General features: G+C 39.6%; 1 protein-coding gene across 2 annotated transcripts in view; it reads left to right on the top strand.

Annotated features, from left to right (window-relative positions):
- The window catches only part of RUNX1T1 (RUNX1 partner transcriptional co-repressor 1), a 164,598-nt gene that overhangs the window by 129,824 nt on the left and 17,084 nt on the right, over nucleotides 1–17,690 (top strand). For both annotated transcript variants that reach the window (XM_086965986.1, XM_086965985.1), the window contains exons 5-9: nucleotides 227–408; nucleotides 4,878–5,128; nucleotides 7,114–7,199; nucleotides 9,803–9,998; nucleotides 14,027–14,095. In XM_086965986.1, the coding sequence (XP_086822112.1) occupies nucleotides 227–408; nucleotides 4,878–5,128; nucleotides 7,114–7,199; nucleotides 9,803–9,998; nucleotides 14,027–14,095 (784 nt within the window). The remainder of the gene's footprint in view (nucleotides 1–226; nucleotides 409–4,877; nucleotides 5,129–7,113; nucleotides 7,200–9,802; nucleotides 9,999–14,026; nucleotides 14,096–17,690) is intronic.

Genomic DNA, 17,690 nt, shown 5'->3' with positions numbered 1-17,690 from the left:
TTTACATGCCAACGATAGTCAATGGCGTAGCTCCTGCACGGTCTCCTAGGGCCAAGCCAGGCCAGACTCTTAGCTTGGCTCTCTCTTTTGGCTTGTTGGTTCGTCCACCTCTATAAACAACTGGGTGGAGACAAGAATGCAGTTTTATGAACAGCTCATCATGCATTGAGGCTTTGACTTTGTTTTTAGGGGTGCTGATCATTTTATTCATGGTGTGCGTTCACAGGCCAACCTCCCCCTGCTCCAGCGGGAGCTCCTGCACTGCGCAAGGCTGGCCAAACAGAACCCAGCCCAGTACCTCGCTCAGCACGAGCAGCTGCTCCTGGACGCCAGCACCACCTCACCCGTTGACTCCTCAGAGCTGCTTCTCGACGTGAACGAAAACGGGAAAAGGCGAACTCCAGACCGGTAATTTGAAACGAAAAGCGATATTTGAAATTTGATTGCAAATTTGTTTTTGCAGTGAATACATCTGAAATGTAATATTTCATTAGTGTTTATTCCAAAGTATTATCTGTGTTATTTAAAAATGTCTCCTCTCTGATATCTCACTTTTATCTCACTTTTATGTAATTTTATACATAAATATTATTGGCTTTATTTAGCGTTTGGTGGATGGGTACTCCATCATCAATGTTGCAGTTAATATGCATTATATACTATGGCACTTGTAATACAGAAGACGGGATAGCCGTCACATGTTGATTCAGAAAAGCATTTATGAGTGTGAAACGTAGTAGAGCAACAGTGCTCTATTACTCTATTGCTTACTCTTCCATGCCTTTGTGAACCAGTCCTAAAACATCAAACTCCCTATTAGTAAATGTTTACAGAGGGCACTGTTCTTTCTATCTGAACAGCTTGTATATGAATGTTATCACTATTACACTTTTTGTGGCAGTTTGCCAACCCATGTTAAAGTAGGTGAAATAGTACTAAAGGCTTACTCCTTTAGGTACTCCAAAATGCCTTTGTGAATAGGTCCACTTAGTCAACAGCAAAATAGATTTAAAGCATAAAATATGCTTTAAAATTGGTGATTTTCACGATCCTAACACTTGATCTGCATGTGTATTTTTCAAAGCGAGCCTTTTCTTGATATTTCTAGGCTTTCTGTAAATCTGTATGAGAAATAGAATGTAAAGCAGACTTCGATCCAAGTGTTGTACTGAGTGTTGTCTTGGTGCATATGGCCTGACACGCCTGAGCAGCCACGGTGAGGCTTGCAGTCTATTAAACAGGCTCATTAAAAGGATCAATCTGTTTCTGTAATAACACTAGGAGCCATCACTCACTGACACCGTGAAAAAAGTGCATGAGTAGAAACACATTTTGGTAATTTGTTCCTGGGATGTCGTGTTAGGAGCACCCTTACTGTGTTTAATTTAACAGCTTTTTTCGTTGCAGTTCCACTTTGACCAACGGTTACTTTTTTTGTAAATGAAAGCAATTTACATGATTGGATCTATGAGAATTGTCTGGGGGAGAATTGCTTCGCCACTTTTTCTTTTCTTTGGTTGTTAATTCACTATGACTGTATTTAATTGGTTGTTTACATTTATACTTTATGGTTAGTTGGAAAAGTATTACCTCTTCACCAGAGTTGTCAGGCATGCCACCTTTATTTAGTTCATAAATAACAAGCGGACCGAGAACCGGTTTTGCACTTGTTTTGCGCTCTTCAGCTGGGGGTATAGCTTGGTTCCAGTGCCACAGTGAGCTCGAGACCCATGTCTGGGCATACCCAGTGCACTTAAGGCAATAAATGCACAAACAAAAAGTCGTGGGTCCCTTGCATACTGTATCACTGGAACGAAGCTGTAGCTGGCTTTTGAGCCCATAACTAGAGCGAAACTGATCCTGGGTTGCTTTTCTGGTTTAGGGAGACCCTGATTTGGCATTTCAGAAGGCTGAACTGTTCCTATTGGAGCAGGGTCAAGACTGATTTGCATATGGCTGGGTCCAAACTTAGGTGGCATGGTGTGAAAAATAATGATGGTTTGGGATGCGGCTGAGTGACCACCAGTGGCTGAGATTAATTGAAACATTCCATCCATCACTGTTTTGTGTATTTATTGTGGGATGGGAATGTGGTCCTGTCCACACTGGGTCATTGGAGCCAAGCTGGACCCGGCTGATGAGCGCATGCATAACTAGGGTGAAACTTGTGCTGGGTTGCTAGTGTTCTGGTTCAAGGAAGGACCTGCCCTGGCAGTTAGGGCTGGACTGTGCCCATTTGAGCAGGGCCAAGACTGATTTGCATGTGGCTGGGTCCAAACTGAGCTGCCATGGTGTGCAAAACAACATGGATTGGGATACAGCCCAGGTGATTATCCGTGGCTGATATTAACTCAGGAATTTCATCCATCACTGTTTTGTGCACTTACTGTGTCACCTTTAGTTCATGGCATGGTTCTATATGCTCAAATGTCATTTCCTTCAGTTTTTAGCATTAAAGTTAACTATTTCACATAATGTTTTAAAATAGTTGGCGCTTTGGAACACATGTAGCGTGTTTCACCAGAACAAAACAACATTATTGAAACAATAGTTTCCATTGATAGACCATCTCTCTACTGTTTCAAGTATCCTGGAATGGACTGGGATAGCTCAGTTTCAAGCACATATTGCCATATGTCCTCATAGCATCTAACTTCCATGCCTGCCAACACCGTTGAAAATACCACACTTCTCAAAATTGGGGATCATGTTTTCAATGACGAGGATGATAGAGTTGTGTGCTTACTGGTCCTATTGGACCTTTGTGCTCCCTTTGACATAGTAGCCTTTGGAATCCAGCTCTAGAGCTTACTTTAACCCTCTTTCGATGTTGACATCCATATTTACTGGTGCTATGAATTAAACCTGGCCAATGCTACGCTCTCAAACTTAATCTGTATCAAATAGAGCAGAGAAAATCACTAATCCAGCAACATGACCAATGTTCCACAACTCTAAACAAACCCTCAGCAGTTATGTTACACTCACACATTCACATTCAGATGTACTGTTAAAACATGCTTCAAATCCCAAAGCATGTAGTCATTCTGCTTGGCATGATGCTGCTTAGTGCCTAGGGTGGGGCATCCATGCCCACAGGTGGCATCAAATCTGCTATACGCCTTTGCTTAGATTTTGCGGATGTTCTCTACCTTCCTCTTCCTCTCTAGCAGGTCCACATTTTGTAAGTGTTTCAAAACTCTGCTGTAAGTCTAATTCCAATCAGTGGCATTAGGAAATCATCTGGCACAACCCCTGGAATTTCCCCTGGCTTTGTGTAAATTCTCATATGGTCAACAAAACCCTCAGCCTCATGCAAGTAGAAGCTGTGACAAGTCCCAAAACACTCTATAAATAAAGTGACACTGAAGCACCCTCAAACCAAATCCTACAGCACATCCTAAAAATATAGTGCCCCGAAAGAACAATGCTAATTTGTAGACTTGAACCTTCAATTGTGATTGGGACTGACTGGCAATTTGCGGTCAGGACTGAAAAAAAGCCTTCAAAAAATTAATATGATGCGACCTGCTCTCAAAATAGTTCAGCAAGTTAAGCACTTGAAATTTTCTTCTGTTTGAATTGTGACAGAGCCAAGCCCACTTTTCATCCTATGAAGGGCAATATGTTGTTGAGTGCTCTTAAGTTCGGTAGAGTTGATACGTATTATTTGCAGCACTTGAATTGGCATGTACTGTGAGATGAAGGGCTTAATAAAAGCAAGTTATTCCAGTATCACTCTAGGTTATCCCCTCCAGAACATTCCTACAGATCTAGAGAACACATATATAATTCAATTAAGATTGCATTTCGTGTTTTAAAATTAAGCCCTCCCCCACATACAGATCTTCTGTGAACTATTTAAAGGCCATCTTTGATCTTTGGCTAGATAATATTAATGAATATAGATATTGAGTTTTACTTCAGAAATTATTCCAAACAAGTTTGGACCCTTTGCATTAAAAACAGAGTTGTGTTAAACATCACAGAGCTATGTTAAAGATGTATTAGTCTGCTTGAGTGCCTCTGCTGCCCTCAAACATCACAAGCTGGTCCCAAGCTATCATCCCTAGATACCACAACCTACATCCTTATGCCGCTGTGCATCCTGGGTTGGGTATACCGCAGTCAGAAGCATGGCCCCCTGTCCTACTAACAAAAGCTGCCAACCCCCTACATGGCCAAGCATTCAGAAATCTAAGCACGTCTCTGTCAGTAAAATCATCACATGAACTATTTTGAAAATGCACTCCCAACAAGAAGGTGATAGTGCAAGGTAGGTCAATTGTGATGAGCAGCAGAAGGTCCATGAGGGATCCAAAGGGAAGGATGAATGGCCTCTAAGAAGCACCCACATACCTACCCACCGAGGAGCCACTTGTGGCTTCCTGACTATTGAGATAAGGGCCAAATTAGGAAACCTCTAACTGTGAATGCATGGAAATCTGGAATCACAAAAAATGCAGCCATCAGTTCACTCTCACTGGGGTCTTCCAGCAACTTGGAAATCACATATGAGTCAGAGCCTAGGAGTGCCAACACCGTGACATTAGGGGTGGGAGGTTAAGCTGCAATTTCTGAAAGTGTATTTTAAGAGTGGTTTCTGTAAACAAATTGATAATTGCTTTTGACTGTAGTTCATCAGCTCTTTTGCTACATGATGGGATCTTATTATAATGTTATTTTAACATACTTTTACATCAGTGCTCTATGTTATCTGTAATTCTTAAGACTGTGAAAGTTTCTCTATTGCTCTAGGATGTCTAAAGAAGCGTTTGTTATGTCATATGCATCGATTATCAAAGATGTACGTCTGGTTCACATTTGACATGCGCACTACTACAGTTAAAACATACTATGATTTTGTTTATTTGCAGAACCAAAGAAAATGGCTTTGACAGAGAGCCTTTGCACTCAGAGCATCCAAGCAAGCGGCCCTGCACTATTAGCCCCGGCCAGCGGTACAGTCCAAATAACGGCATATCCTATCAGCCCAACGGCCTGCCTCACCCTACTCCTCCACCACCTCAACACTTCCGCTTGGATGACATGGCCATCGCTCACCATTACAGAGATTCGTACCGACACCCAAATCACAGAGACCTCAGGGACAGAAACAGACCTATCGGTAAGGCAACTGGAGAATCCTCTCAATATTTTACAGGCTTTTAACTTTTTGAAGCTCGTTATAGCAGATAGGCTTGTTCTTTGTGTTGCAACTTTGTACCCATATTATGTACTTTGTCTACGTTTTAGCACTTTATCAATATAACTATCAATGCCCCGCTCTATAACATTACCATAGTAAGGTTTTCAGGGATTACTGCAGCTATCGATCATCATTGTTTTATTCAGAGTCAAGATGTCCATGGTTTATGGGCAACCAGCAACCCCTTGGCTTATTTAGAGTTTTACATGAATCAAAATCCCCCGGAGTGCCTTTTGAAGAAGGTCATGCAATAATTGCTAGATTACTGGGGAATAATATTTGCAGTTTCAAAACCATTATACATGTATCACATTGATTAGTGGCGAAACAATGTATATCTTATAGCTCTATCAGCTACCCCTAACAGACTGCCAAATTCAGCTACAAGCAGCTAAATTCAGGAAATTTATATGTATGTGCCACGCAACAGAGAAGGATAGATTTTATATTATTATCAGTAGAATGAAGACAATTTATGGAATAACTGAGTAACAGAGTAAACGTGTGTGAGTGCTTGCACGCCTGTATATATTTGGAGCATATTCCATTGTTCCTGTCATGGCTTATACATATATAATCATTCACGAGCCATCTGTTCACTACTTTGTTCCCCACAGGTAAAAAAATTGAAAAATGACTTAAGAAAATAGGGCCATCTGTTCCACTGAACCTCGGCAAGCCGTCAATGTCATGTTGCAAATATTGCTAAAGCCCTTTAATAAGATACACGCATTTGGAAGCCATCCATTCTCTAGATAGCAAATTATTTCATGTGATTAGGAAACTATGAGTGATATAGCTGTGCATCTTTGGTTTGGTAATTCAAAAAGCATGTTCCGAGTCCTACAGAAATGCATGCCAGACAGCATCCTCAGTCGCCTGGGGATGGCTTTCAAGACTTCTTTCTTCTGCTTTGCATGGGCCTCTAGATCTTTTAGTCAACACTTTTCTAACCACTGAAATCCTCAAGAAGTTGTGTATTTGACACACCCATTTACATAACATATGTTTCTGACAAAGAAGGCGTAAAGTAATTATTGTTTCAACAGTGTTCAACTTTTTAATATAGAAACTCCTAATGATGCATTCGGATGAGGCCTTAAAAATCAATTATTTTAGCAACATTTTAATTATTTTCATTTCGTATATTGATTGTCCCACGTGTGTGTGTTTGTGTGCGCGTGTGTGTGTGTATGGATATACAAATTCTGCGTTTAATGGACGGATTTCAATGTCACAAGCATCCCATCCCATCCCTTTTTACAAGGATTACATAAACCATAATGCACTTGTAATAAAGCAGATGGGGTGGCGTCATATATATGCCAGACTAACCAGTCCACCAAACTCTAAATCAGGCCCGAAGTCTATGAAGCCAGGACAGTTTTTAGTAAACAGAAAAATTTATAAATTGACATTATGTAATATGGGATAATTTAATCAAGCACTTTTTCAGTTCTCCCATCTTCTGTGACCACAGAAGTAGATTTGTTGAAAAGAAATTGCTGTTGCCTACCTTTTTAACCCCTTCCATGCTCATGACGGAACGGTTCCGTCATGAGCGTCGGTTGAGCTGTGCTCATGACGGAACCGTTCCGTCATGAGCCGATAGGCTCATTAGAACCTTCAGCACAGCGCGAAAATTCGCGCCGCGCTGAAGGGGTTAATCGTTCTAAATGTCCACAGGGAGGCAGTGGTAGACAGATACGGTCATGTTGAGTATAACCCACAAAGATGTGTGAGTAGGAGTGACTTGCTCCTGAATTTCAAAGCGTAAGTCGCGCCTACACGTTGAACTTGTTTTGTAAATGAGGCCCGCTGTCTTGTGTGCATGTGCGGATTGTGGCTGGATGCAGCCATACTTGATGTTTAGTATACTCAGTGCACCATTCTACTTTTTGCAGCGTTGCATGGCACGCGTCAAGAAGAAATGATTGATCACCGACTAACAGACCGAGAATGGGCAGAAGAGTGGAAACACCTTGACCATGTAAGCAACTACATTATTTTACTCATTTGAAGGTCAGTGCCACTCTTCCTAGAGCACAGAGACTTAAGAATGTTTCCAGTAATGAAGCATAGTTGACTAAAATCATAGTTAGGTACTTGATTGATGGCAGTCATGTTTTTATTGTTACTTGTTTCCATCTAGTGAACGAGTGATTTGCAGATATCATATTTTAACCTGTCTGTTCCTCGACACTAGTACTGTCAATGGTACATTCTTTTCAGATAGGCACGGATTTACTCAATCTTAACACAATGAAGTGCAGCACAAACATTTGCTGCTCTGCACTGCATTGCACGGGGGGCGGTGGGGGGGAGCTGCTGCGGCCAGCTGTTATGCTGCACTTCCTAATGCACAGCCTTGCACCATGCTTCTTCACAAGTGTGTGTGCACTGTCTAGCATTGGATTAATACTCGAAGCATACCCTTCCAGTGGAAATGTCTGTACGCTGTAAAATTCAGAAGGATCTCTTTGCATTGGATGTGTGCCGTGCAGTGTTGTTTTTTGGGAGAAATGAACACAGATGTATGATGTTACAACACAAAGTATTGCAATGCCTACTTTTCCAATGCATTTTTTACAGTGCAACTTCCATTACACCACATACCATTACAACGCAAGCCATTACAATGCATGTACCATTACAACGTAAAATACTATTCTAACACCCCCGGGTGCTTACCGCAGGAAAGGTGCTGGTCAGTGAGCCATATCAGTATGGCATGTGTTGTAATAGCATGCGTTGTAATTGAACTGCTTTGTATTGGCTGCATTGTAAACAGACTGCTTTGCAATGCCTGTGCTTTAATGGACGTTTCCCAATTCACACATATCCACATGTTTGAGCCTGCTTCAAATAGTCGTTCGCTTAAGATTGAAAGCTCGGTCTTAGTATCTTACTGTATAAAGATTTGTACCACAACCAATGAGTGTTTTGCACTGATCTGTCCCAGTAATGCCCCCTTGCTGTCAAGGAACGCAATGCACCGCAAAGTTGTATACTTCATTTTTTGTAAAGGAAAAAAAGAGCCTTTGTAGTGCAAAACACCTCTTGCACAAGATAGTAAATATCAAGCAACTCTTTAGGCCGGCGGAGAGCCTTATTGTATCTGGGCCATGGCTCCTGAAGGACAAAGAGTAGTTGGCAGTGTGTATAAGGTAGCACTGAATTTAAAAAAACGACCATGTTCTGTAGTATAACAGCAGTGTTGTTATGTCTGCCTCTGCTCAATGAATATGAGTTGTAATGTGGAGGTACTAGCAAGTTAATGCAGTAAGTGAAGTTATCTTTTTTCTTGGCAAACACAAGTAAGGGGAACTTCAACTCTCTTCCCACTTGCTACATTTTCACATGTTGGTCTCTAGGTCTTGCTAAGCCAATTCTCCTTCCATTGTTATAGCAGTTCACTGAACTTCTATAATACAGAAAAGGAGAGAATAAGTTTGTATGATTTTGTACATTTTATTTCATCAGTATGATATTACTTAAGTTCAAGCGCATTTACTGTAACTTTAGTGAGTATATATGTGCTTCAACGTGCCTGTGTGTTATAAACGTATCCCAGTATTGAGCCTTTATTTGTTAGTAAGTAACCTTCCACCACATATCATTTTGAATGTATATTCACAAAGGTGTATCAATAAGTGTGAAAACACTGAAAACGTAAGCGTGCAGGCTATTTATTGTACCACATGTGATGCACCCAAGTGAGATAGGTACTGTTGAATATGGTCACTTCTTTCAGGCGCAGATAGTGCATTTACAGCAAATTCTAATTGCCAGCATTCTTTAGGTCTTCAAAATTTGATGTGCTGTTTGGAACATACCCTGCTTTCCAAGTAGCAGGATGGTACAGCGAACCCATGCTTAGTTTGCTGTCTTTTTTTACCGTGTTTGGTGAAATATTTAGACAGAATGTGAAATAGGTAGAATGCCCTATTTTTGTATTCTGCCTGTCAATAGAAAACAAAGGATTCCTCTTGCCAGTTTCCAGTATTAATTGCACCGCCATTCCATGGCCTACACAGTATGCCTTGCAGCTTTCCTGAAAGTCAAAGCCAGTGCAGCGAAGTGAAACAGCAGGATTAATGTTAGTCTGAGTGACTTCATTGCAACCAATCAGATTAGGGGCAGAATAGAGAGGCAGTCAGATTGTCTAACACTCGAGAGGGGCACATGTTTTTCAAACACGTATGGCTTTCTTCACTGTTGCCGATCAAATGCATTCATGTCCCACCGGGATTGAAATGCTTAGTGTGTGGGGGTGGGGGGGAATCACCCTTTGGGCCATTTTGATAAGCACAGGAGCGCATATCCACCTACCACTACTTTGAAGAGGTCCATACCATTTTCTTGCCTTGTACTGTCAGCAATTTGAAGTCAATTTAACACTATTGAGTGTACATGATCAGTGTTTATTTTCATGCAGGTCTTAAAGTAAATTTCTCTCTAAAAGAAGTTAGGATATTATGGCTTTAGGCTGTATTCCCAGATATATACAGCTAAGAACTCAAGTTAATAAGAGCATATTATCTCATAATACAAAATCAATACCTGTTTGCTGTTCTGTTTCTTTTCTGATAGTTGCTAAACTGCATAATGGACATGGTGGAAAAAACACGGCGATCCCTCACTGTGCTGAGACGATGTCAAGAAGCTGACCGAGAGGAACTTAATTACTGGATCCGGCGATACAGTGACGCAGAGGATTTAAAAAAAAGCAGTAGTAGCAGTCACTCGAGACAGCAAAGTCCAGTCAATCCTGATGCTGTTGCAATAGGTAGGAATCCTTTCCTGGTGTTTGACTTGACCATAGTGTGCTTCCTCAAAGCTTCTCTTTTGATATTATAGTTAAGAGCATATTTCTGGTATATTGTAAAGCATTAGACATTCTTGGGCTCTCTCACAGCTTGTGCAGTGTGGACATGTATGCTCTGTGGTGTAATGGGTTTTCAGGTGAGATAGCCGTTACCATTGGGTGGGTGCACTTAAGAAGAGTAACATTCATAAGCATGTTCTTGATCTATGTTGCTGCTTTTAGTGCCAGGTTAATCTCAAGACAGAAAAAGCCTATGGTGTTTTTTCAGAGTATTTGAGGGGAAGCATATGAATGGGAGTAGACATATCCCTGGGCTTGCCAAATCGGAATGGTTGATAGTAAATCTCCCTCATACTTAATGAAACATCTATAGTGTTGCCGTAGCCGGAAACAGACATTTTCTATTGTGCTTAAATTGAAATACTTTTTATAATATCAGACCAGGTTGATTGCATCTTCACCAAGTGATAAACTTAGCACTAAAGGTCTCCTATGATCTTGGAAAGAGATGGATGTGTTTGAAGGTACTTGAGATATTGTAAGCACACATTCCTTCTTTTTCTACTGTAAATAGTAGGAAGAAGTGCAGCCTTGGATCCAACCGGTGAGGTAAAGCATAGCCTGAATATCATTTTATTCCCAGCTCCAAGCCATTAGACTGTACCAGGCCCACTACTGGCCATTAATGAAATGCAACTTTCCTCAAATAATGTACATGTATCAGACTTGAAGAATGGGGAGGGTGTGCAGGGATACTGATATTTTCATGAGCTTAGTTTAGCATTTTACTTATTGGGATTTTGTAGATATAATTGTCCATACATTACCCCATATATAAAAGAAGGCAGCAGAATATTACATATGAGAGAAAAGTGGATCACTCTTCAAAAGAAAAAAAATCTTCTGGAGTGCACAATTTGTAAAGTACTTTCCAGAAATCCATTCAGTTTTGTACTGCAGCTCACTGTGAGTTTGACCAAAACACAAAAAGTCAATTATTTCCAATTATTGTGTTTGTGGATTAAAATGTTCCTCAACACTGTTGGCTTTCAGGCTTGTTTTCAGATTTGTTTTCTTCCTATGCCACTTAGCACTTTCTCTGTCATCCGTCAAATTCTTTGTATGGCCGCCAAAATGCACCAATAGCAAAATATCAGTATAAGGTGAATCTTTATGAACTCTGTGTTGGACTACATGACAACCTACCATAGAAATAGGTTTCTGGTATTCCTTCATAAGACAGGTACAAAGCCAGCTTGCCGTTTTCTTCAACAATTCCTCTTGCATGTTAAAGGAATACATTGTTGTCTTGGGATCATGTCTGGATTATCTTCCATTTTTTTGCACCTACTGCTAAAAAAATATTTTACTGTCTTTAGAAACTGCCCCTCAAAACAGCTTGTTAGAATAGGTAGGCGCCCATCTCTATTCAAGATTCAGTATTAAGACTCACAGAGAAAACTCATACCGCTTACTCGCTCCTGCACCCTCATACATCTCTAATTCGGCCCTTCGTCAGGCAATATACAGAGTCATACGTCGATATTCTGACATCATGGACAAAATAAATAAAAATGTATGGGTATAAGGAACCAAGGGTGGCCTGTCATTTGGTTAACTCATGCCAATATACCACTTATTTCATTCTGTATCCCTGGTGAAACTGGATATCTATGACAGTAGCCAGTGTAATATCACATTGTTTAAATAGCTTAATGAGGGGAATGCTCATTAGTATATTATAGCTTTTGAGTGATCCATTCAGACCTTCTGCTAACAAAGTTCTGGTTGGAATGTTAAATGACCATATCTTGCGACATGTACATTGCCTATGCCAGGGTTAAAGTTCAAATGCTGTGTTCATATTTATTAGGAAATGTGGGAAAATTCACTATCGTTTGGTGTCACAAAAGTAACACAAATTAGAAAAAAAATTATTATTTTGCACTATGTGTTTTGTGTTGGATAGTTGCCGGAAAGAATTTCTGTGCTATGCTTAGTATTACGTTGCATCAGGGTGGCGTTCCATGGGTGGTACATAGACATTTCCATACAACCACACTCTAGCCAATAAATTCCCTCTAAAGAGTATTATTGTATGACATATCTTTTCACATTTCCCTTTTTCACGTGAAGCCAGCATTCAATACGGTTTATTCAGTCAAAATAAACTATGCAGTTCTGTAGTTCATTTGTTAAGAACGTGATAGAAATCATGATGTGTTTGGTCAAACAATTCCTGTCATACATATTATGTATGCTATGGTTCTATATTTAATACCTCCGGGATGCTTTCATAAACTAAAATATTCATTGTACACGTGTTGTAATGCCACCACAAGTTGCAACCTTTGATCTATTCATATATTCTACATATACAGCACAAAAATAATCAACTTGTAGTATACCCAGATGGGGCTTGTGACTAATGAGCAACCATAAAATATTTTAAAAATGTATCCCATTGGTGCAAAAAAATTACACTTAGCTCCCTCTCATACTTCAAATCCCATACTTTATTCACTTGCCTCTGGCTTCCCTCATAAAGTCACTTATGAGATTAGCGTGTGCCTTCTCACATCGTCTTCAAAAACCATGTTAACCATATTACACTTCTGAGTAAATGTATATAAAATCCCCTGTTTCATGTAAACCTCTGATTTTAAAAGTGCAACTACTCCCGACTGGTTCTTATGTTTCCTCCAGAGCAGTGGTTTTGAAAAAGTGCAGGAATGTTTCCATAAGGCTGTATATGATGAGGTGGAGGCAAAAGCAACTGATAAATGGAAGCAAATAAAATGCTGCACCTCAGCAGTACTGAATGTTGCAGCACAAATCCAACTAAGCTAAGTTGATGATTTAAACAGTGTCATAGATGGTACCACTTTTACCATGGGCTGGTGCTTCCCCCTCCTAAAGGGATACATATTTTCTGGGGTATCAAAAACCACTAGAATAAAAAACAAAACGTTAAGTATTTACATCATTAAACACCAACTTGCCTATTTTTGCTTTAAATTCACACTTTTCCTTTGTGGATAACAGATACCTACAATTCCCTACATGAACTTTCTAAGAATCATGTCTTTCATTTTTCAAACATAGGTCATTGCTGTTATGGTAACCTGGGAGATATGTCTTCCTTTCGAATTCAGATTTCACTTCATTTTTGGCTCTGCAATTATGAAGACCTTTAAAAATGAATTGACAATAAATTGGAATGGTTGAGCGAGCTGTGGTGTTAAATGGTGGTGCAGTAGGCATTAGTATCACCCGTTAGCAGTTTTAATGATAACAAATTGATAAGAAAAATCCTTCTGCTTTTTGAGAAGACCTGGATTCCATCGCTTCAGCCAAATGAAAACATTGCAGTCCTTGCGTCTCCATTGTTGGTGCCCATCAATGCAATGCACGTAGGGTGATTTGTTGCTGTAGCCAACAACCCAACTGTCGTTCTCATAATTATATCAATTCATCGGGCAAATTTCCGTAAAAAAAAATCACATGACATCATTATTTTTCTGTTGCTAGTTCTCCTGCAGCCCTGTTTAATAATTCAGCAAAAACAATGTGGTTAATTACCAGACAGTGGAGGACTGAAATGTTCCTTTCCTTTGATTTGTTCCCAGATGTAACAAATGATGGCACGGGGACATCGCCTCAGCACACGCATCCCACACCGTTTATCACAAGAATTTTATCATTTCTAATGCCAGAGGAGTTCATTATTTATTATGTTAAATGAATGCTTTCCAACAACCCTCCCTCTCTTAACTTAACCCAACTATAGGCATATTTTGTGTATGAGATTGGTAGGATCTGGGTGGTGGTGCCGAAGACCAGGAAGCATGGTTGGTCTGGTGAAGTGGGTGTTTTAGAAATGTATAGCGTGTCATTGCCCCGTGACGTGACGTGACCTGGCAGCGCTTGGGGTAGTAAGCAGTACGCAGTACTCATGGCGTTTGTTTTGCTTTCCCGCCTTCTTTCAGAATCACATCGGGAATTCCTTCACAGGCCCGCTTCTGGATATGTGCCAGAGGAGATCTGGAAGAAAGCTGGTAAGTATTGTTTCAAAACATGAGCCTTGTGTTCTGGCAGCTGTGTGCAGTTGTTAAAAGGCTGCTGGCAGGAATGGGAAGTGGGCGAAAAGCAAGCAAGGCAAATCTGCTTCATTTTCATTTCTGGGATGGCACGAGAACTATAAAATAAATCTTTATTCTGCTTTCCATCATGATGCATCCTCAATCATAATGACGTTTACGGCCATTACCTCTTCCCATCCGTGCTGTGTTTAGAAATCTGCTACCAGTTAGGACGAGTTATTGTACCATGGCTCAACGCCGATCCATCTGCAATGTATTTTCATTACCACCATTCTTATAAATTATTTTTTCTCATATGGTTTAATTGAAATCTGCTCATGTTTAAAAATATAGTAGTAATCTTTTGGTGAGCATTTGTAGCAAGTGCAGTTGGTTGCAACATAGGGAACCTTTGCCAAAGTTGCAATCCTTTGTGTCTGTCAATTGACTTCTAGGGCAGAATTTTTGGATGATGATTTGGTTTTATCTGTCCTGCTCCCTTCGAAGCACCTCTTCTGGCTTGGAAATTAGTAGGTCTTTGGAAAAGATTCTATCTTAAAGCCACTATTAAATTACTTTATAAATATATGTTAATTGGTATACCACGACTACAGGACTTTTAAAGCTTTGCGCAAATGTCAGATTTGAATTTATCAAACCTTCATATGAGGAGTGACTGGCCTATAACAGACAGGCAGTCTTTACCTACAAGAATGGGCAATGTCATATACTCAATGGGTAGAACAAGGGTCTAGTCAAACGGAAAACAACATAGCGGACAGAAGGACAGGCCTGGAATATTGTATCGCAGGGAAAGCGAGAAGACATTTGGGATGTTCATGTCGACCTTTTGCCCACTTGGCTTAGAAGGGCCATAAACATGAGTTCTTACAGGTGTGCTGCCCAGTGTCCTAAACCTTTATGGTATCTTGATGCTGATTTTATGTCATCATAGCCTAAAATGGAGCACTCAGAAATACTGGCACTGTGGCACAATAAATAAATCACCCATTGAAGAATGAGCCATAATTGAAATAAAACCCTTTGACTGAACGTGTACCCTTTTCCGCAGCTGCACTTAACGCTGCTTTTTCTAATCTGAATAATGCTCCAGAAGAATTGCGACGGGTGCACACACCCGGCTGAAAATGTCAGTCATTTTCCCCCTTCCTGTGGCGGATGACTGTTATTCCCTGCTTCCTTACTCTATTCCTCCCCGCTCATCACACGTACTGTCCTACTCCTTCCTTTCATCGCACATCTTTGTGTTGTGACAGCACTGCTATAGCACATCACAAGAGGAGTTGAAAAGGCATTCAACCACCGGGTATGACAGTCGGTGACAGGTCAGAAGGAACACGAATGCCGGTGTGCCACCGCTTGTAACAGAATCATGCTTAAGAGAATAAGAATATTTAATACTGAATTTCATCTTATTAGCGACATTGCCGCCTGATTGGATCTCAGTGTTTCGAATTTCCACCACACCGAAATGATGCATGACTGGGTTGTTGCTTATTAGATTCTACAATCAGTCTGGTTCCACCTGTTATGATTTTTTTTTCATAAATATTTCTCTGCTTGGCCTTTTTTTGGCACAACAGTCTTTGTTTCACGCTTCAAAATTAATATTTATAAGACCTCAATGAAGGAATCTGTGCAAGCCTCGTACAAGCAGTATTTTAATTAGAATGCCTAACCATTGCATACCACTCAAAATAAGATTAGGATTTAAAAAGATTATGCAGATCAGCTCACTATGTATCACACATATTTGAGAAATAAAAAAATATATTTCTGCAGAACCCGCGAGGATTGCCATTTGCCTCAGTTCCACGAAATTAACGTCCATCTTGGCAAAATTCCAAAAGGTCTCGACTTAACATGGCTTTAATTTCACACGGCTAATAATAAAATGAGATCTGTATGTTAGCTACTGTATATTTCTCTTCAAGAGATCAGAGAATGTTTGCAGTTAGTAATAAATATTCAAGCACCTTGCAAATGCCCTACCAATTCTCTCTGCTGATCCACGTGTGCCTGTGGGACTGGAATTGGAATGCATAATTTAAATATAAATTGCCTGATTTGCATATACAATTAGTCAAGCTGCAGCTTTGATCGTAAGCAAAAATTATTGTCCTGTACTGCCACTTAGATAGAATTTTAATTCACCTTGAATATTCAAAGTATATTAAATCCTGGTTAGAACATTCAAGGGTAAGCTTTTCTTTTTCCGTCCACTCCACATTTATTGTGGAGGGATATAGTTCATGTTGCTAAACCAGATAAAATATACATCAGGTTTGTTTCTTTATCTTTTGAACTCAAACTCATTTGGTTACATTTAAAATATATAGTGTTTTGCTCAGATTTCTAATGCTCAAATACAAATGTTAGTTCTGCCTTTTATGATGCATATTTTCCGTGCATTTTCAATGCTCCATTCTTGATAATTTGCAGCACACATTTTTTACATTTAATAAACTCAATTCCCTAAACATTCTGGTTAACTAAAACTATTAGACAATGCTGCCCAACGGTCGACTGGTAATAGTCTAAAGTGATAACGACAGCAGGTGAGACTGACTTACTTATGGTACAGGTGAGCTTTCTTCACCACCCAGTGCTAGCTGAAGCACATTCCTATGCTTATACATTCTACATTTTTGTTCTCTGGTGAAACATTGTTATTAATAATCTATACCCAATTAATTAAAATGAACATTTAATTAAGGTGTTTTAAGTGGGTGAAAGAATTAAAAACGATTCTTGAATCAAACGTCATAATTGGTTTTAATTGAGTGTTAATTGGTTCTGTGTTTGCCAAGTTAATAATTACCGCCTATTACATTTTCAATTAATCTTTGTCATTTTGCTTTGACTAAAGATCAACTTTCGATAAAGTGATTCAAGGGAAAGGAGATTCACCCCTGCTAATTAGAGCAGTTAATTATTTTAGTTAAAACATGATTTGCTTGTTTTGTTTATTGCTTTGAATGTTGTAAATAAATAGACCTGCTATATAGACTTGGTGCTCCCTAATTTTGGTAGGAGAATAATATTTTTCACCCTACTTTGTACAGAAACAACCACCAAGTCTGTAGTAACCAGCGTACACAATCAATTTGTATGAAAAAACACATTTAAACCAGTTGACCATCAGAGCCGCAATTCATGGTCAAGGCCTGGTCTGTCTTGGCAACATTTGGTTTTTAGATCAATCCTACACTAAAAAAAAAGTATATATGCTCTGTAAAGTACATGTACATTTAAAAACAGCTTAGGGCAGTTTATCACATTGTGAAGATTTTAAACAAAGGTACACAACATTTAGAAATGGGATGTCTTTTTTGCTATGATATATGCTACATATGTTTCAGAAATCATAAAGAAGAAGAATCCACAATACTTTCTTGCTTACCTTCTTTTGTTTGCTGAACATTTTTCCAGTCAGGGGGGTGTTTCATATGTCCTATTGTAGTGATGGAAGTATTTTTTAATATAAGACTGCGCTCTTTAGCTCAAAGTGTGGCTTAGAAAGCAGCTTAGTAAGATGCCTGTATACATG

This window comes from Lissotriton vulgaris, chromosome 4_1 (genome assembly GCF_964263255.1).
Source record: "Lissotriton vulgaris chromosome 4_1, aLisVul1.2, whole genome shotgun sequence".
In the NCBI taxonomy this organism is placed as follows: domain Eukaryota; kingdom Metazoa; phylum Chordata; class Amphibia; order Caudata; family Salamandridae; genus Lissotriton; species Lissotriton vulgaris.
Note: the sequence above shows the minus strand (reverse complement) of the source record. Positions and strands in the feature narration are given on the sequence as shown.